The sequence below is a fragment of the Dermochelys coriacea genome, chromosome 6, assembly GCF_009764565.3.
Source record: "Dermochelys coriacea isolate rDerCor1 chromosome 6, rDerCor1.pri.v4, whole genome shotgun sequence".
Lineage (NCBI taxonomy): Eukaryota > Metazoa > Chordata > Testudines > Dermochelyidae > Dermochelys > Dermochelys coriacea.
Genome location: NC_050073.1, coordinates 30,023,699 through 30,045,495, shown reverse-complemented (window position 1 = coordinate 30,045,495; position 21,797 = coordinate 30,023,699). Strand labels below are relative to the sequence as shown.

Sequence of the window (21,797 nt, the reverse complement as noted above, 5' to 3'; positions counted from 1 at the left end):
AATTAAATCACTGCAAAGACAAGGTCTACAACAAATTTCATACAACGTCCCTAAAATTGTTTTGGTGCTTATAGCCTGATCCAAAGCCCAAAGGATCCTGATCTCTGAGTGCGGACAGTCTCTGAATGTGGTCACTAGCTTGATGACTAAATTGTTTTTTCCATGTGGTTATTTGCTCAGCACAATAAATGTGCTGTTGCAGCACCGACCATTTCTCATTCCAAGAAGCCAAAGAAAAGTGTACAAGTTCATCTCGAAGGGTAAATAACTTTTTTGCATTATTTTATTAAAAAGCCAATTCTAGAGAACAGTAAAAAAGTCTGCATCATTTGGTATTTCCTTAAAATATTTTGGACAAGTTAAAAAAAAAAAAAAAGACAGCAGAAAATTAATTAGCACCTAATACACCTTCATGCCAAAAAAAAAAAAAAAAAAGGGTGGGGAGATGATTGTAAGTTATACTGTTCCAGCTCTTCCTTTACCAGTTTAAAAATGTATAGCTATGCTAGTATTAGCACATTCTTATGTAAACAACTATAGTCCGAGTAGTAGTTTAGCAGCAAACTAAAAGAAATATTAGTTTACTTTACAGTAATTACAAATATGAAATTCTAGGATGTGCTAGTACTCAAATCTTTATCTCCACTTATTGAAACAACGAGTTCAATTAATTAGTATAAAAATATAACCACCCATAAAAGTGTCTGATTTCAGATCTCCCGGTGTTTGAGTCTCCAGCAAATAAAAACAGATGAGTTCCAGTTTTGAAGGATGGTTTTGTTCAACATTGTACAGTTTCTACTTCTGTTATTTTACCGAATCACTTAGTAATACTGTTCTGTACACAAATATATGGTTATCAATCTAAAACATTCATTTTCATATTTAACTATGCAATAAGTTAACATTTAGTTGCACTAAAAATTAGAAGTTGAGAATTGTACATTTCATAGCGGTGTAAGTCAAAAGTTGATTGGCAGGCCCTATGCATGGGTAGCTGCTATTCAGTATGGGGCATAGTGCGCATTTGGAGAAATATTTCTCAGGCATTGACTGACGTCTGTGGGGGAATGTCTACAAAGCAAAATCATGTAGTATATTACTTTGAAACAAATGGCTTTCCCTGCTGCAAGACCCATCCTATGCTAGAATTCTTTTGAATGTTTTTAGTATAATGGGATAGATTTATAGCGTTCAGTGACAAAGGTTTTTGTTTTGTTATTTAAAGGTAATAATACTAGGTGAGGGCGGCATTGGAATGCTGGATTAATTAAGTTTTCATTCCAATTATAGGATTAAAAGAACAAAAAATCAAATTAATTTTTTCTGCTTCCTTGATTGGTGGAACCTGGTTCATAACCAGTTTTTAGCATCTCACCTGTTTCATAATAGTTCTTGTGGCTACACTTCAAGCTGGGGCTGTTGTTGCCAGCTCAGAGCACTACTCTCCCCGTGTACTAAAAACAGAATGTGGCTGCAAGCAGTGTGAGGGACTAGCTGCCCTGAGTGTAGGCGTGTTAGTGCTAATAGGTACACAGGTGGGAGTATGTCTCCTCCAGCTGGAGACTGTATGTACGATACAGATTTTAAGGCTTAAAGGGACTACTCTGATCAGCTAGGCTGACTTCTAGTATAATGCAGGCCAAAGAACCTCATCCACTAATTTCTGAATCAAGCCCATGATTTGTTTGAAGAATAGAATGTCTTTAAATCATGAGTGGAGGTCTTTTAAAAAGACTTTAACCAAAATACATCAACTGAAGACAAAAGCTTTAGGACAGCTGGACAGCAGCTGCTTTTCCACATAGAGACTGCACTACAGCTATGATCCTGGAGTGCTGCTATTCCCAATTGTGTTAGACCAGTGCTTCTCAAAATGTGATTTATGAAGTATACAGTGGTGGTCCATAGAGAGCTGTCAGGTCATACAGTGCTGACTCAGCTGCATCAGTGCAAAGAGAACCCAGCCTAGCTGCCTTCAGCAGGAGTTATTGTACAGTAACAGAGCCACAAAGAGGAAAGTAAGGGTATGTCTCCACTGCAATATAAGTTCAGGGTTAGAAGAAATTTAGTTACCAAGTCTTGGGCTTGAGTGCATACTAGAAATTGTTGAAACCTGGGTCCCACCATGGATACTTCATGATACAAGGCAGAGTCCAACTACCCAGACCCCAAACTTCCTAACAGGTGCTTGCTTTAGCCCTTTGTTCATGGTGCAGCGTGGGAACACTTGACTGGCCCAAGGAATATTTTTGCCAGATTCCTCAAGCATAAGTCCAGTGGGACTGCATCTACACTGTAAAGCAATAGGGTTTGAAGGCTGGGTCCCATCTTGACTCAAGTTGGGACTCTGGGGTAGCATGATTTGTGTGTAGAGGGTTAGGCTTGAATCTGAGCCTATTGAATTGTAGACATGTCCTACGTGTCCAGTGGAGGAGATGAAATGAAGGGCAAAAGGAGACTATGATTGGCAGTGGGAAGAGAAGTGGGGTTGCTCGCAGAATATGGGTCCCACTTGTTTTAAATGATACTGCCTGTATAAAGACATAGGCAAGCAGTTCCCTCACTTTAGAAACACTGGAAATAACAGTACTTAACCTATCAAATGCAGTCACAGTGTTATGTCATAAAATTTTTAACAGGTATTCTATGAACAAAATTATTATTTAAATAAAAATCTGCAACTGAGAGATTGGATAATGTTTTCCATATAAATAAAGCAGTTTCTGGAAGTGTTAAGTGTTGGAGGGAAAATTGCAGACTTGACAGCTCTGGTATACTGTTATGATAAAAGATCCCTTTGTAGACAGCATTTGCAGAATGTGTTGCTTTGAACATACTCAATCATTACAAGCTGTAAGCCATATCTGAAGTATAAAATGGCAGGATTAAATATTTTATTGCTGTTCAGTGAGATTTCAGCTGCCTTCATTACTCAGAAGTGGCCTTTTTCCCTTTCCAGCTCTTTTCTCTTTGCTCAAGTTCAGCTTGAGTGAAGGCTGCTGGTCCCCAGTTAGTAATTAAGTGAGGATTCTTAGACCCTGAAAGACATTATAATATTTGACATAAAATAGACATTTTTCCATAGGTAAAATTACTGTTTGCTACATCAGGCTAGATGGAGCACAGCCAGAATCAGTACAACTAGCGGTGCGGTAACAAACATCTGTTGGCTAGAGGAAGGTAACCAGTTTTTAAAAATCCATGGTTACTTTCTATATACACTTCTTGCAGAGACGCAATTTCATAATCCCATTCCATTCACCAAGTTCCTTTTTTCACAATACCTGCCTGGCATGACTTAAGGCAATTTACGTGTCTACTACTACAAGAAGTGCATCTGTATACGTGTCCAAAACCCACAACCACTGACTTCTATCAGCTTTGCCAAGATTTTCTCCCTTCCTTTAGGACAAACAGCCATCTCTTTGTAATTGTCCATGCCTGTGGCACAATTGACCAATCTCTTAGTGTAATCTCTTTTGGGGGCAGAGACAATCTTTTTGTTCTGTATCTGTATAATGCCTAGCACAGAAGAGTTCTGGACCATGACTAGGGCTCCTAGGCAGTTGGGTAATAGAAATAATACTATGAGTAACAGAGGCTTTTTCCCTCGATTTATGGCTGATCTACAGCACCCCTTCCCTGTGTCTGTAGAAACCTTGGGCTAAACCCTTAGTCCCACCAAGGATTCTCGTCAGCACTAAGGCACTGCAAAACTACCTTCACCTGCCTCCTGTCGATGGGAAATCTCCATGTGGCACAGAACAGATATCAGGAATGTCCCCAAGACAAAGGGGACCTGGTTGGGTAGCCTCCATGTTCCAGCAGTCTCCAGCTAATAGAGAAGTGCTGGGGTCACTCCAGGGCCCAGGATTGAGAAGCCACTTTTTTCTAGCCCTTGCACATGCACTGAATACACGCTCACTGGACTAGAGGACTTAGACTGTCTTGGCTGAGCTTGTTAATGTAAACAAGCAAGTGGTTTATTCTATGTTTTTGCTATTTATTTCCTGTATTAACCACCCTAAGTAACCAAACTAACTTGAGCTAGCCCTAGAAGTAACTTTTTCACACACACACACACACACACACATATATTGTAAACAGATTTTTAGGATTTTAAGAATGTGAACAAGGTTGATAAGGCTCAACCTAAAAAAGCTCCCAAGCATTATTTTTGTTTGTTTGTTTGTTTAATACATCGCTGAGGATAGCAAAGTCTTAAGAGTTACCACAGTATTGAATGTCCAGCCTCTTAGCAAAATTAACAAGCCTTGGGTATTGTGCTTCCCCTCTCCTGGCTGACTGTTCAGGAGGTAGAAAAGCACTAAGACCTCATTCTTTGAGTAGCTCAGGGCCCAATCCTGCTCCAACAAATGGTGTTGCTTTTGCTAGAGCAGGAATCTGATCAACTGAAATTTTGTTTTCACAAGGAAGGAGCTGGCAGGGAGATCAGATGGCTCTAAGGCTGTCAATGCTGACAGTACCCTTCTAATACTTCATATTGACACTGTTTACTTGGCTCCACAGCAAAGAAATGGAGGATAACGTGAAACTGTGGTATAATCTTTGTTCTCAAAATCATTTAAAGATTTTGTACAATCTACTCCAATTTCTCAATGCACTATATATTGAGTCAAAAATCACAGCCCCCAGATTCTGCAGGGTTCCTCTTTACTCAATGTGCTTATTTTAAAATGTGTATTTGCAGGTGGCAATGATACCTGATGAGCTAAAGGGAAAGGTTGCCCTTGATAAGTCAGGCAGGAGCTCCAAGTCCTTTCTTGGACACATCATAAAGGCACAATGAGCTCTGTTAATTTGTATTTTCTGTACTGATTACGCACCTGGTTCTATTAATCGAATTAATCCTTCATGATGAGCTACTTTATCTTTCCAGCTCTTGGTCTTGTTAGCTGCAAGTTCCAACTTCTTTTTGACTCCCTGAAACAAGATGCAGCACGTTTAAAAAAATTAAAAGGCTCTGGCCTATTCCAGATACAACACACAAAATATACAGGAAGATGAAACTCTCTTTCAAACCTCCCCTTTCAAAGGCTGATTACCTCCCACAAAAGCCAGTTAAAACATCCTTTGTCATCAGTTCAACTAGGACCACTCACTTTTTGAGAACAATTCTTTACCAATCAATTCAATTAGTCTCAAGTCAGAGTCTTTAATGATCTCTCTCTTCCTAGCTAAAGCTAATAAACAGTACTCCATCCTCATCCTCCTTGACCTGTCAGCTGCCTTTGACACAGTCAACCAGGTTCATCTTGAAATTTTGTCCTCCTTTAGCTTCCATGACCCTGTCTTGCTTCTCCTTCCACCTCACTAATTGCTCTTCCAATTTGTCCTTTGCTTCTGGGGATCCTCCTCATCCTCTCCACAGGGCATTCTTTGGTCTCCTCTTCTCCCCTTACACCTTATCTCTGAGTAATCCTATCTGCAAATAAATTCAACTACCATCTCTGTGCAACAACTCGCAGATCTGCCTCACTGCTCCAGACCCGTCTCCTCTCCAAACTGACGTCTCAGCCTCTCTCCCCCACATCTTCTCATGGATGTTGACCTTGAGTTGATGACTGAACATGGTTAAAACAGAGCTCTTAATATTCCCCCTCCTCAACCAAGAGCTCCTTGCCACCTCTTTTATCACTTTGGAGACAACAGCACCATCCTGCATGCCCACAGCCTGGACATTATCTTCAATTCACACCTCTGTCTAGGTCTTCACATCTGGGCTATGTCTAAATCTTGCTGATTTTTTTTTCTGCTTAACATTACTCTCTTATGCCCTTTCCTATCCATCCATGCCATCACCTCATGTCTTGATTACTACCACATCCTTCTCTCTAGCCTGGACAAATGCAATCTTGCCCCATTCATATCCATTCAGAATGTTGCAGCAAAGAATTTCCTAGCCTGTTATTATGCCCACATCACCCTTCTCTTTGTGTACCTCCAGTGGCTCCCTGTTATCTATTGCATCAAACATAAGCTGCGTGTCTTCACCTTCCAAGCCCTTCACAGCCTATCCCCAATTTGCTATCAAGCTGTCAGCACCGGCCTCTGGTCAGCCCATGATGCCAGCCAGCCTCCACTGCCTACATGCTGAATTTTCAAACAAGCATCTTTGTACTTTCACCCATGCTACTCCTCACGCTGGAGAGGAGCTCCACATAAATACGTGCCATCTTGTTATCCACCTTTGCATGATGCCTACAAAGAAACTTGACAATGTGCCAAGACTATTGCTTAGCATGCTGACCACGTATACCTCGTTATGTCCTTGTACTCTCCCATATGTCTATGTCTCCATTTGTAATCCTTACATCTTATCCTGAGAGGGTAAGCTTTTCGAGGGGTGGAGGGGGGGTGGACAATTTTTTGTTGTTGTTTGTACAGTGTGCACAGCACAGTGAGGTCCTGGTTCATGACTAAAGCTCATAGGGATTACAGTGAAGTACATAACAAAATGTTTTAGTCTAGCCTATAATGCTGTCAATTGAGGGAACGGAGTTTAGAAAGATATTCTGCACTAGCAGAGGTAGGACTGAAGTGACACTTGCAGGGCGAACAACTTCCACAGAGCAAGAGGTTTCTGTTTGTGGGCTAAGACCATTACTGAATGGCCATGCCCCTGAGAGTCCATCGTACACTAATCAGTAACTTCATAAAGTGACGCTCTGTGAGGAGAGTGTTCATCTTGGCACATGCAAGGCAGCTCAAGCATCCTGGAACGTTTGTCAGGGTATTGGGGGAACATGAATAAATTGAGAGCACCAGAATGAATGGGTGAAATGGAAGCCTAAAGACCTAGCCTTCCTCCTCTAATCTCAGCTGGCCTTTTGAATCAATGCCAGAAATTCCTAGAGGCCCAATTTGTAAAGGAAAGGTCGGACTATGTAATCAGAAATCTGAATATTTAAAGAAACCTTGTTAAATATTTAAAATATTTGCACTAACTTTAAAAAAGGTAACAAGTAGCTTAAAGTTTAGAGTTGTTAGATTTAAATCTGGTTTTGGCAGGTTGCTAGTTGGAGTAGGAATGTGGATTTGTTTATGGATGTACATACATGTGCATGTGTAATCAAAGATGGCTCAAGTGTTATCAGAAAATCAAGCAACTCCCATGGCAATGTCACACTTAGCCCCAATTATGTCAGTCTAAGAGATCCTTGGAAATTATCTGTTCAAGATATTGCACTTCTTAATTTCACTTTCCTCTCATGAGGTGGAAATGGGTGCACCCATTATTTCACTCAACTGCAACCCCCCAGAACAATTCGATGTTCTGTAACATTCCCAGACGCAACTGGGTATGGCTGAGGTACAATCACAATAAGGGGATGAGAACCACTTCGTCTTTGCCTCTGAACGTCCTGGCTTGCATGGTTTAATGTTAATGTGTTCCTTGCAGCACCATCAAGAAAGCAAGTTGGCCTGAGAATCAAGCCATTGTGTGTCACCCAACTATGCACAGAAAGGCCAGTTCTAGGGGTCAGAGGACAATCCGGTCCCCGTAATCATTACTTGTCATCCTCTGTCAACGGGGCTCTTGATTAGTGCTAGCTGTGCTGGTGGTTTGTGCAATATCGATACTTATCCTGGGGAACTGGACTGAAGCTCTCGCATGAGAGGCAGGATGGTCCTTGTTAGCCTGGGAGTCAGGAGACATGGGTTCAATTCCCTGTTCTGTGTGACATTGGGCCTCAGTTCCCCATCCATACAATGGGAATAAAAGCAGTTCCCTTTTTCACAGAGAGGATAAATACATCAAAGATTATGAAGTCTAAGTTGTGAAGTGACAGGGGCCATAACATGCACCATAGAGGCCACTGAAAAAGCTGGAGATAACTTCTTGTCTTGGGCTGGATTCAAATGCAGACACATGAATTAAAAAGGCACGACATCCCATTACCAACCCCTAAATTTGTTTTAATTTGGCTCTCGTTGAACACCTGGCATTAGGCAGATTAGGAACACAGATGGCATAAAGTAATTTACCTCATACTGTTCAAGTGCCTGCTTCCTTTCTAGTTCAAGCTGTTCCAACTGTTGCATAGCAACATGAAGAGCACGTTCCTTTATGATCCTCTGGGTCTCTAACTCTTGCTTCTCTGCTTCTGTCATCAGAATGGTCTGCTGCTGTTGCAAGTGCCATTTTTCCAGGTCAGCTCTCTTTGCTGACTCTTCCTCCAGTAACCTAGAGAGGAGATTGTGATGACTGCAGCACTGCATTTGAAAACTACGTCTAATCCATTATCTAGCACAGATGTGCTAACAAGCAAGGCAATCGAGCACATTACTTTCTGATGATTAACTTGGAAAGCATGGGAAAGGGAGGAGTTTTTACAAACATTAGAACCCATAACAGTCACTCAAGAGCAAAAACAACACAATCACAAAAAATGCTGTTCAGGGAGTTATTTCAGCCTGTAGTGTAACTACCCAACACTAAGAAACCACACGAAAAACGGGCACATAAAGTTGTCACTAGCAGGGAGGATTGAAATCCACAACAGAAAATGAAAGTGCAGCTCATCATCAGTATGAAATTAATTTGGCATAAAATACAAGTTGATATGAAAATTGCATAATTATTGCTTTGTGAAAACATGTAATAGCAAAATACTACACATGCAAGCCTCCATTTTCAGAAGTGACTTGACATTGTTGGTCACACACATTGACACACACTAAAAGGGGCCTGATTTTCTGAAAGTGCAGAGCACCACACCTGAAAGTCAGGCCTCTTTACGGTGTCATGTTGGAAACCCAAAAACTGAGACAGCCAAAAGCATTAGTCACTTTTGAATGTTTAGGCCTTAGAGACAAGGGTCCAATACTCAAAATCCAAATCTATTCTGTACCCCCAATGTGTCTACTACATTCAGCTTTGATATCTTAATAAAGATCACTATGATTATTAATCACTACTATGTATTTGTAAGTTCCTTACCCTTATAGTATCTGAGAGAGCCCAGTGGATAGCAGCACCTCAATCCCTCACCTCACCCCTAAGCCTCCTCTTGGATATCCTAGAGTCAGAGGTCATCAAGTCCAATCCCCTGCACTGAGGCAGGACAAAGTAAACCTAGACCATGCCTGTCAGAAATGGTTTTATCGATTTACTTCCACTGCGACCATAATACTAAAAACCACACCTGGCTTGAAGTTTCCTCACGGTCTCTTCATCTTGACGTGCCTGTTTCTCATCCTCCAAGGCTTCCTGTAGCTCTTTATACATTTCTTCGAGTTCACTTACTCTCTGCAAATACTGTTTAAGTTCAGACGATTTCTGAGCAACCTGCTCTTCCATTTCCTGTCTTACCTGACAACAAAGTGAAGACACACCTTAGCTCAGCATCCCCATGACAGTAGTGGGCTTTTCTTTGCCCAGGATGGAGCCCTCAAGGATATCCAATTTTCAGAGAGAGAACCTTTTCACTATACTTGCCAAGTTTCCCACCTCAAGCAGGATTTTCACATGCAGCTCACTTCCCCAGCTCCTCTGCTTGTACTCTTCCCAGGATGCTTACCTTCTCTGCCGTCTGTGCTGTCCACACAGCAGGATGTCGTAGTTACACTTAGGCCTGGTCTACACCCAGAGTTGTAGCTTCATAATTAACGTTGTGGTTTCATATTAGCTTAGTTAAATTGCTACAACTTTGTGGGGATGATCTTAGAGTGGTTTAAGTCTGGCTCAGGTCAGGCAAGTTATAGGCACAAGCTAAACAACTGGAACCAGTATTATACAGACAAAAGAGTCCACATACAATTTTAAACTAGTTCAACAGCAGTGTGTAGACAACCCCTTAGTAAATTTCACACTGTGAAGTCCAGAGTGGTAGGCAGTGAATAGTGGTGGAATGGCAGTTGTGGGTATGGGAGCACATGTGGGGCTGGAAAAGCAGAGAAACCAGAGAAGCAGAAAGAAAGCCACAGCAAAGGGTGTTGGCTATGGAAAGAGAAAGCAAAGAAAGCGGAAGAACTATGGAAATCAAGGAAAGAGACAAAGAAGACAACTGCCTGCCACTCCTCCAGCTATGCCAGACTAATGGGAATGCTCCACACCCCCTCTCCTTCAGATCTCTCAGTCCCTCTTTTAACACATGGCCAGAGCACGGAACCAAGCACAATTGACAGAACTGCTGCACAGCTGTTCCTCTGCTGGGCTCCCCATTCTCACCATGTGTCATGCAGAGCTGGAAGCTATGATCATTGGACGGTCTGGGAAGAAGAAAGTACCAGTTGTAGAAGGCTGTCTCACCCTTTTAGCAAGGTGAAAGGCTGAGGGAAGAGAGCAATGAAGGTAAAGCAGGAGACAAACATCTAAGTTTCCCTCCAGTCACTGTTTGAAACTTAGCTACTATGTCTTACTCTTGGCACCAAACCATGACCCTGAATCTCATTGTTGAAGACCAGGTAGGACATGCTTCAATGCTCATTACGGTCATTCCTTAAGCAGCTAGGGGGGCTTGCTTTTGAGTACCATGAAGGCATTTCCTCTCCTGCAGCTATTAAGCATGCTGCTTCCACATCTATCTCAAGCCTCTGTTGCTCCAGCAAACAAGATCATTTTCCAGAACGGAGCCCACCCCCTCCCATGTGCACGGCCATCCCATCACTGGATTAGCACAGTAGCTTTATGCCCCAAGATTTTATGCAATGAAGCATCTGAGTGACAATCAACACTTGTACTTTATTTTCAGTAGATAACATTAGTAATATAACCTTTTATTCAAGACAAAGCCCCTGATAAAAAATTATAATAAAATTCATCCTGGGATCTGATTTACTAACTGCGAGCCAGCATTACAAGGCTGCGATGTAAGACATGTTGCTTCTAAAGTTTAATAGGTAGATATGTGCTATGTAATAATTAGGGCTTTAGGGATAGCAGATGTATTTTAAGGAAAGCAGCATGGAATTAGCAAAGCTGGGCTCTGTACTAACTTTGCCACTGACTCATTTTTGTGACCTTTAACAAGAAACCTCTGTCTGCCATGGGTTCCTCATCTAAATTTTTGAGATCTACAACTAAAACTACAATATAAGTGCTGAGCACTATTATCTTTATAATCTATGCACACACAAAGCTCTTAAAATTCAATTTTAATAAAATTATTCAGAATTAAGAATAGAATTGACTGTTTAAAGCACAAAGAAACACACTTTTCACTCAACTACTACGTTCATGTTGTCCCAGAATTGTACAAACATCATCAATCTGTAGATGATTATTCAAAATGAATGCACCGCAAATAAGGATACAGTACATCTACTCTGGTACGCCACCATTTAAAACCTGTTTGGAATCCATTCAGCAAAAGCCTATGATTGTCAAGGTGGAAACACAGCTCACTGAGGAAATTCAAAATGTTTTTGGCTATCCCAACACTCACCATTTTCTCTCTCGCTAGTTCCAGACTGAATCGGTCTTGCAGTTCCATTTGAGTCTGAAGACGTTTCTTCTCTTCTACTGCGGCTCGAGCAGCTGCTTCTTCCAGTTGCTGTGCAAAGAAAAACACCATGTAAAAAAGTGTGAGAGACAGTTATCTCACACCTGCATGGATTACATGCTAACCAAAGGCTGACCAGAAGTGGTTCACTGACCTTCAGTCAGTCTGTTTACCTGGTACCATCCATGAAACCTCCTCCCATCCAGTCTCATGTTCTAGATGGAAACAACGTTCTCAGCTCCCATTCATACAAATGGACATCTCACTCAAAAAACTTTGGATGGCACTAGAGTTAGTCGGGAATTTTTTCAAATTAATTTTTTTGTAAATGCCAATTCATCAGCACCAAAACTGTTTGCACAAAAAGGTGAGTTTTCAGAACTGTCCAAATGCTTCGTTTCAAAACAAAAAAGTTGTTTTTCACTACAAAATGGCTTCTTGTTTTTAAATTTAATTTATAGTTTAAAAAATTTAGATAAAACTGAAATGAATTATTTCTATTAACCCAAACCAAAAATGTTGCCAGTTTTTGGTTCATAAAAATTTACGATTTTTTGGTCTTAAAATGAATTCTTGAAAATTCTCACGGGGTGGGAAACCCATTTCCTACCCAGCTCTGGGCAAAACTATGCAGATTCCTGCAATAGCGATTGCGCGTATGGGGACTGAACAACAGCCAGCAGTGAGTGAGTGGACAACAGAAGTACAACACACTTCTTGTGATTTTACAGATATTAACAGGGGTGTCTGTTTTATAATCAATTTTCCAATAATTAACAACTGACTGAGAAGCAGAGAGAAAAGGAGTACTTGTGGCACCTTAGAGACTAACAAATTTATTAGAGCATAAGCTTTCGTGAGCTACAGCTCACTTCATCGGATGCATCCGATGAAGTGAGCTGTAGCTCACGAAAGCTTATGCTCTAATAAATTTGTTAGTCTCTAAGGTGCCACAAGTACTCCTTTTCTTTTTGCGAATACAGACTAACACGGCTGCTACTCTGAAACCTGAGAAGCAGAGAGTTATCTTTCGGCCCATATGCATTCCCCAAAATACTACCCTGATCTAAAATTCTACATAATTGAATGAATTTGCCCTGCAATTTGACCTGTGGGACCAAAAGTCAGTGACAACAGAGCAAATGAGAGGGAAAAATCCAAAAATCCAGATTTCAGAGTTGAGTGAAAGATAAGGTCAGGAGGCTGGCAGGACAGTTCCTCCTGGCTGCTGCTAATACCCAGGCATAGAGGAAGAGGACAGGAGGTCACAGGCTTTGTGCAGGGTGGGAAGCCCCGGACTCACCCCTCTGCACACTTGGCTGCAATGGATGCTTTGAGGGAGGAGCTCTAAGGGCCTGAGGATTTCCACACAGAACCTGACAAAGCCAAAATTGTCTCAGAGGATAAGAATATGATTTTTTCTATGAGATTATTAAACATAATGGAGTATAACAGCAAAAAAATGAAAATGATCTATGCAATTTGACTGTGTCCCATTAACATCCACATGATTACCCACAAGGTTATATCATACAGGGTTGATAAGAATGGAGCCAATAACCATCACTTGAAATTATAAAGGAAAAGATAATAGTGAGACATGGTCAGAGCAAAGGACTGAGACACAGAAGACACTAGAATCGAGTGCCAAGTCTGACCCTAGCACCCTCTACAGCCTTTGGCAAGTCTCTTCACCTCTCTGCACCTTTGTTCCACAAATGTGGATGATAATCTCTGATCTCATCACAAGGTTTGTGCATGGATTAGTATTTGTAAAATGCTTGGACAGTGCTGTACAAGCAATAGTCAGGAATTTCGCACCACTTCTTTTAAAAGCAAAAATAATTCCTTCAAATGAGCTAATTCACACATTACCCCTCTTTTGGAAACCCATCTATATCTTGAGACACTAACATCTTATCAAAGTAAGAATATTTTGACATATTTTGACATTTTAGGCTGGGACACTCAAATGTGCTGAAGGGGGTTAGGGCCCCATCACCTTTCCGTGGGAGATGGACACCTACCTCTTCTACTGTCTTTTGAAAATCCCAAATTTGAACTGCTACTCTACTTCTTCTTTCTCCCCCGCAGCTTCACTAACTCAACACCTGCTCTGTTAAAGCTGCCAAGACACGCATTTTAAATAGCTTTCATTTCTTTGCAAGCCAGCAACACACACAAGTACCTGACAAAAACGATCAGGCTGACTAGCACTGAAGCAATAAGAGGGAAAAAAAAGAATAACTTTAGTATTAAATAGTACAAGAGAAGTTTGGTGTTAGGTTTAGTTCCCAAATGTAGGTGTTTTACAACAGTGTCTTTGAAAATGTTCTGGGAATGGGAGCAACATCTTAAAAACATCCAAATCTGATATGCACATTAAGGGCGCTTTACGTGTTCACTCCCCACACCCTTTTAAGATAAATGAACATAAAGCAGCACAATATGAACGTAGGGGCCAAATACATATCAGATTTATAAAAACTGGAATCTAAGATCATAATTTTTCAAGTGTCTGCACCAGCTAAGCCCTGCATCCATGTAGATCCCTGTAGACATCTGGGGGCTCCAGATGGACAAGCGCCACCATGCCAAGTCTCTTGAACGATCGGATCCTATTCCTGCTGCTATAGATTGAGGATAGATATTTTTACATTGGAGTTTTTTGTCCCTTATGTCCAAGAACACCCCCGCACCAGACACTGCCTTCAAACAGGAAATATATGTATAAATATTCAGGTGTGGGGAAGTTATAGAAGGGCATTAGATATCAGAAAAGTTACTGAGGTAAACAAAGTAGGGTAGGTGCTCTGTGTGAAACTTGCGCCATGTGACCCAGACCACATGCTGGCCTTCTGCATCACTTAAGTCCCACTTCTGATCACAAAACACAGACTTAGCAGGTTCATAGGCCTTGTGGTTGGCCTCACTATGGGGATAAAGTTAATCCTTTAATTAGATTAAGGGGAATCTCAAAATTCCATAAGAAAATGTTATTTTAGACAAATGTCAACAACTCACCCCCACTTCTAAAGATTTAGTGGCACACAGGCCATTCTCAGAGTGCACTTTAGCTCCTTGAACTCATGCTGGCTCACAGCCTGATGCAAACTGAGCTCCAAGTTTTCCGACATAATTCAGTTTCCTGGAATGTTTACATAGCTTTTTCCATTAAAAGAATTTCTTAACTTATCAAAAGCTGCTAATTCTTCTACCCCAAATACACAACACTTTCATTTGGTGGAAACGCAGGAGTTCATGTCTTAGCCTAACTTGTTCTCTTTTCACCTTTTAAGATTAAGGAATCATCCGCACCTATATGAAAGAAGCTTCTTGCCTCAACACTCTTGCCAGCTGCCATCTCTGCTGCAAGATTCACAGAAATCAGTTACAATTCAGTAAACATACAGCTTCGGTGAGAACAATCCCATGTTTCTTCCTCTTGCGCACCTGCTCCTCAAGTTATAGCAAACAGGAATCAATGCCCAGGATTTTTGCTGCCTGGTAAGTTACACAAATGATATCAGTAGGGAGTACTAGATATAAGCTAAGGCAGGCATTGCATTTTGGCACATTATCCATGTTTAAAATTATGCAAAAATAACGAGGCATACTTGTGGCACCTTAGAGACTAACAAATTTATTTGGGCATAAGCTTTCATGGGCTAAAACCCATTTCATCAGATGCATGGAGTGGAAAATACAGTAGGAAGATATATGTATAGAGAGAGAGAGAACATGAAAAGATGGGGGTTGCCATAGCAACTTAAACGAGACAAATCGATTAAGGTGGGCTATTATCAGCGGGAGAAAAAAACCTTTTGTAGTGATAATCAGAATGGCCCATTTCAAACAGTTAACAAGAAGGTATGAGTAACTCACTACAAAAGTTTTTTTTTCCTGCTGATAATAGCCCACCTTAATTGATTTGTCTCATTAGAGTTGGTATGGCAACCCCATCTTTTTATGTTCTCTATGTGTGTATAAGCAGAGTAAGGATGAGCTCTATCCTGATATCTGGTGACGAGTCATGGTGGGTTGGGGAAAAGAACTTCAGGGGCTGATCTTATTTGCATAGGCACACCCACCCTGCCTAGATGGTCACTTTAGCCCCAGTTTCTCTGTTATTGGAATAAACTGTTATTATCCTGATTATGTGAATCAAGGACAGTGGAACTATACTCGACCTTTTGTTATGATGGAGGGACTCACCATCAACTAAGCAGCACTCGCTAGGCAAGGGTCACGGGTTCCAAAACCCAGTGAAGGGAGAGAGGCTGGGGACAGGTATTAATACTTGGTGGCATGGGCCCCCTGGTGAGGGCCTTACATGCTCATTGCATTTCCTCCTCTCTCCACTGTGGAGTATCAGAGCTAATTTTGATTCCATTAGGAGTCTAGTTACAGGCTGCTGAGCTGAATTCACTTTGGGCTAATGGTGCGCCAGCACTGAGGCTCCCTTACTTACAAGCTGAAATCACGGAAGAGCTAAACTTATTAAGAGCTGAAATCACTGAGTGTTGTGTAGTGGGGGAGCCTAAAGATATATGGCGGAGCAGTTTGCGGGACGGCTGGCATAGCAGAGCAGCTGGTGGAGCAGAGCAGTTTGTCGGATGCCTGGAGCAGCTCATGGGGGCAGCTGGCAGAGTGGAGCTCCATGGAGAGGTGTGGCAATCAGCTTTGGACCACATAAGGTGCCCCATAACCCCTCTCCCCCATCTTCACCCAGGTTGGGAGGTAAAACTCTGCAGATAAACTTTCAAACTCTGGGAACAGACTGTTGGGTTTCTGGTCTCAAGAACCAAAGGGAAACGACATGCCCCAATTTGCTTGGGGTGGGTTTTTGCTCATCGGTTGTGTTATGAATCCTGTTGGTGGTGTTTCCCCAACATAATGCCACATTGTTTCTCTCTGTTATTAAAAGGCTTTTTGCTACACTCAGACTATGTGCTTGTGAGTGGGGAAGTATTGCCTCTTGGAGGCGCCCAGCGGGGGTGGTATATATTTGTCCCAGGTCATTGGGTGGGGGCTCGAGCTGGTTTTGTATTGTGTTTTTGGAATGGAACCCCTAGATACTGAACCCGGCCCTTGTTGCTGCCAACTCCAATGGGCAGAAGGGTTACATATATATCTATATCTATCTTCCTGCTGTATTTTCCACTCCAAGCATCTGATGAAGTGGGCTTTAGCCCACGAAAGCTTATGCCTGAATAAATTTGTTAGTCTCTAGGGTGCCACAAGTATTCCTGGTTCTTTTTGCTGATACAGACTAACACGGCTACCACTCTGAAACCTTTAAAATTATGGGGTAAGAATCAAATCAAAACAAGACCTACTATTACCAGATTCAGAGCAAGGCAAGAAAACTAATACTCCATATCCCAGTATTACCAAACAGATGTTTTCAAGAATCAGGCTCACAAGAATTACAAGATTTTAAAAGTAATACATTTGGGTTCTTTTCATTTGCCTTCTAGTTTCTGTGCCTATAGCATGCACTCAGATGACATTTTTAGGCTTCTCTCCACAACCATGATAGATGGAAATTCACTTTTTAAATGAAAGCTGAGATTCTAAAATATTCACATGATTCCAGGAGCCGAGACTTTAAAAACTCCAAATATGAGATTTATCATAAAGTCACAAGAATTGACAACACAGACAAGCTTAACTTTAAACACAATACTTAATGGGACTACTCACATGTTTAAAGTTAAACTTATCTATGTATTTGCAGGATCAGGGCCTCAGATTGCATACATGTATTGGATTCAAAGTCTGGGTGACTCTCTGCACTCTACATCTAGTCACTCTAGTTTACTTTATAATTGGATCTGATCTTGCTCTAAGAGCTTAAGAATAAGTAATAAATCAGATATTTTCTATTTATGAAGATGTATGAGAAATAAGGCAAGTGTGCTCTAACTGGAAACACAAAACCAACTGAAATGTAGGACAAGGTTACAAGCAGACCAGTTCTGCTTTTCATGTTACGTGGCTAAAGAATGTCATTTTAAATAGCTTGCAACCACAGTGGGGCAATGACCAAGTCTCCTTCCACATGTTGTATAGCATGGAACATACTGCCAGTACACAAATTACTAACAAATAATAAAAAAAAAATAAAAAGTATATGTAGTTGGAGACAGTATGAGCCGGGGGAGGGGAGGAGTTAATAGGAGCATGAAGTGGAAAATGGAAGAACAACATAGCAGGAAGAAGGAAAGCACAGAACAGAAGATGGAGAGCCAAGAGCGTTTTGAATGGCTTAACTACTCATAAGTTGTGAATCCACAAGTGAGTTCATTTGATATATACAGGTCTTCCCAAAGGAGTGCCAATAAAACTATTATACCACATCCCACATTCCCTCCATGCTCTACACATCTTCTAGAAAACTACTTTAGACATATTTTGATTTTTTTAATCAATACTATTTTTTAATCTCTGCCTGTGAAAGCCAGCTCTCAGAGGGAGAGAGGTTATGGCTAACACGTTTTTGAAACTTCTGAAAATGACCTAAAGTGAAGTTTATGTATCATCATGAATTTAAGGTCTGTTGTCTCTGAATTGACCAGGGCTGGAGGAAAGTACTGTGTCCCAATAAGAAGATGAGAATCTCCCCTTTCTATTGGTATAAGACCCTTTTTCAGCACTGATGGATCATGAAATAATTAGACTGTAGGCCTATTACTAGTTCTGAAATGGCCAGTGTAGTTTTGTGACAGAAATGCCTTCTTTTCTGAGGAAATGTAGAACATATTTCTCTGGCTTATTTAATTTTTTTTAAATGGAAAAGGCAGCTGTCTCATTTTACAGCACAGGGGTCGGGATGTAAGGAAGTGATGCTGGCTCCTGACAGGAAGCACTCTAGGTAGCAGCTGAGATGTGGTATGGCAAGTGGCGGGGTTGAAATCCAAGAATAACTCATGATATTTAAGGGAAAGTTCACTAGGTTTGTAAGTTTTGTCCAAGAACATTTAAATTACAAAACATTTTCTACAATGAAAACAGGGAGAGCTTTTGATACATAAATCTTAAATTAAGTAGAATGGATCTTTTAACTTTCACCAAGCCTCATAGGGGAGCAATCACACAGATGTGGGCAACTCTATTATCTGCAGTGATCAGCAAGTTAATAGCAAATACATAATGCTCCTCAGTGCTGTTCATAGAACCTTCTGCCAAGCTTCCTTAATCCAAGTTTTAAGCATCTTTAGGGCTTTTCAGATAAATGGATTTCTAAAGCTTTCTCCCAATATTCACACTCGAGCTGTCTGAATCTGTTGCTCTGCAAAGTCGATGCAAATTTTATGAGAAAACATGCATTTGAGCAAAGTACATGTGGTCAATACCTTTATCTGAGTTGTGAATCTGCCCAAAACTGCTTCAATCAGATTACAGACACACACAAGGATTCTGCAGCATATTTCAATACATCTTTGGAAACTGAGATTTACACATACTGTTGGAAGTGTGCTGGGGCAGGATTTTTTCCTCTCTCTCAGTCCCTGCTACCCCACACCTATGCAACTTTAGCAATCCATTAAAACTAAGAAAACCCTAATGGAAACTCTGTTAAACTCCACCCTGCTCCTTTAGTTAATTAATTAAAGGGGCTAGATGCCCAGGCCTTGGTGCAGCCCCTCTGAGATGCATCCATAGCACAAAGTGCTGTAAAGCTACCCTATGTGGACAGCTGGTGATTTCCCTTGCTCTACGCCTCTCTCCCCCTGACGGAGGCGGCCCACCCAGAGCATTTTCTGTTCCTCCAGTAAAACGGCCTCTACAGAGCTGTTGCAGACAGCACTAATTTAATTGGGGTCTAGCTCATTTGCCAGTAACTCCAGGTTGAAACAGCTGCATGCCTGCCTCCTTTCCCATCCCTTCTGCCCACCCAGGGTCCTGTGCTAAGCATAGCTCAACCTGACTCAGGGTGTCCTGACCCTGCACAAAAAGCACACACATGTGTAAAACAGACTAATATTTCAAGAAACTCAATCTCAACCAAACTGAAACTTGTCTAGGCAAAATTTTGGTCTGATCGGTGCAATGTGAAAGCTTGAAGGCTAACAACACGCTCCCACCTTTCTCACTGTCTCCAATTCCTCCTGCTTGTTCTCATTGGCTATTTGGAGTTCTTTCATCTGTCGCTCCAATTCCTCTTGCTCAGCTTGCAGTTTCTGGCGTAATTCTTTCCGTTTCTGGCGTGCTTCTTTGTGAGGTGGAGGGCTGCCAACCCTCAGCAGGCTTACAGTGGTCTGAATGGCTGTAAAGGAGTCCACGTGATTGAAAGGAAAAGCAACAATAAAAGAGAACTTCAGTTAGAAGAAATGCTAGACTCTCTGGATAGCCTGGGTGGGTGAGAAACAGCTATTTTCTCTTCATCCCCACTCTCTCTTATTAAGTTAACTAATAACATGAAAAAAGTAAGCGTGCTGGCTTTCTACACATTGCAATATCATCTGTATCCCAAAGAGAGGAATGTCCAGTAGTTCCAATAATACCCTGACTGATTATTCCATACCCAGTGTCAATTTCTGGTGGTGCATTGGCAAGATTAAGGTGGTATGAATGTAAATTATTGTAAGAGAGAAAGCCTTAGGAAACGACAACCAATTGCAAATTTCTCTCCACATCCCTAGACAATTTTCTCAGCATTTCTAATCCAGATAAGAATCCCTCTGTTTCTCAGGGGTACGTTGATTGATAGAACTTAAAAAATAGTACCCTCACATTTCATTTGCTAGGGCCAGCATTTTAGCTGGGCTGCACAAATAAAAATCATCTTTCATTGTGAGTTAGCCATCCAACAACATGCAGCAAATCAGTTACTGAAAATGAACTGCTCGGAGGATCAAATGTCTGAAAGCACTTCGGCACAGATTTTCAAACGGGACTAGTGATTTTGGGTGCCTCAATTTGACACCTTGAAAAGGTCCATTTTTCAGCATTTTGGTGCTTAGCTCTTTCTGAAAATCAGGCCCTTTTGAGATGTCTCAATTTGGGAATTCAAAGGGGAACCACCCCCAAATCGCTAGTCACTTGTGAAAATCTTGTTCTTAAGCACATGCTTAATTAAGTGCTTTGTGGAAGCAGGACCTTAACTCTCACATCACTAAGATTTAAGACACCGTACCTTGAATCCACTCCTGCTTCTTCTTTTTATCAGAGGCACTAATCTCAAAGCTTTTATCTAAGCATTTGATAAGAAAAAGGCATTTCTTCCCATCTTTGTCAGGCAAGGACTAGAATGGAAAACAAAGTATTAGTTTCCAGTTAACCTAAATACTACACTGCAGTATCGCATCCCACCTATGCACCAATCAGTCACATGTACAGGCTATGAAGGCCTACAACAGTAAAATATTTAATTTGCATATTTTATAGTTTGGGATATAAATGTCATTTTACATTGAGGTGCAAAACTGCTGTTCATGAAAAACTGAAACATTATAAAATAGTTAAGTTTTTACTGTTACTGCTTTCCACTCATGAACTTATTTGTACAAATTCCAATAGTTTCATTAAATGATCTTCATGAAAATAAAACCAAGAGAGACAGCCCAACAGACTCACTGATGCAAAAAGGAAAAAAACAGAACAAATATCCCACCATCACTGAATACACACTGGGAGTCCACCACAAAAGATGATTTTAAAATTTCTATATTTAGAAAGAGTTGAATTTATTTTTACCTCTACAAAACAGTTTTCATCCAACACGATGTCTCCTTTTTTGTCTTTTAAATCTTCACTCGTGTAATATGAAATAATATTTGGTTTTAGCACAAACCAACGTTCTGTCCAATTTTTCCTTCTGTGACCTTTTTTCAACATATAACCCTGTAAAAAGGAATGACCCACTGAATTGCGTCCCCTCGATTGTACTGCTCTGCCTTTTACTTGTGTGCACTAAGGTTATGGTCCAAGACCGATGAAGTAGACCAGGCCCTAAATGCCAATTCTTACACATTTCCGTTCCTCATAACTCCCAATTCCATCACCTGTTGCTTAGTTCATGAAAGTAATTTGTGATTCCTTTTTCCCCCGATTTGCAAATGGTAAAACCATCTTTAAAATAATGGAAATAATACTGCAATCTCTCTGGATTCTATTTGACAATATTTTACCACCACTCTTCGTTTTTTATTACTATTAATTATTATTGGCTCTGCTGGACATGTCATACATGATGTCTAATGACAGATTTTATTAAATTTAATCACATTGTGAAATGTCAACAACAAAAGATCTCCCCAGGGGTATATGTAGGGCCTGGAGCTAGATAGATATTCTAGCTAGATATTCCATCCCCTACTG

At 41.0% G+C, this 21,797-nt stretch overlaps 1 protein-coding gene across 1 annotated transcript in view; it reads right to left on the bottom strand.

Annotated features, from left to right (window-relative positions):
* Positions 1-253: 253 nt before the first annotated feature.
* The window catches only part of SWAP70 (switching B cell complex subunit SWAP70), a 57,598-nt gene continuing 36,054 nt past the window's right edge, over positions 254-21,797 (bottom strand). The window contains exons 5-12 of the mRNA XM_038406891.2: positions 21,174-21,320; positions 20,614-20,722; positions 19,562-19,743; positions 11,415-11,522; positions 9,174-9,340; positions 8,014-8,212; positions 4,851-4,947; positions 254-3,041 (exon numbers count right to left, since the gene is read on the bottom strand). Coding sequence (XP_038262819.1) covers positions 2,932-3,041; positions 4,851-4,947; positions 8,014-8,212; positions 9,174-9,340; positions 11,415-11,522; positions 19,562-19,743; positions 20,614-20,722; positions 21,174-21,320 — 1,119 coding nt within the window. The 3' untranslated portion in view covers positions 254-2,931. The remainder of the gene's footprint in view (positions 3,042-4,850; positions 4,948-8,013; positions 8,213-9,173; positions 9,341-11,414; positions 11,523-19,561; positions 19,744-20,613; positions 20,723-21,173; positions 21,321-21,797) is intronic.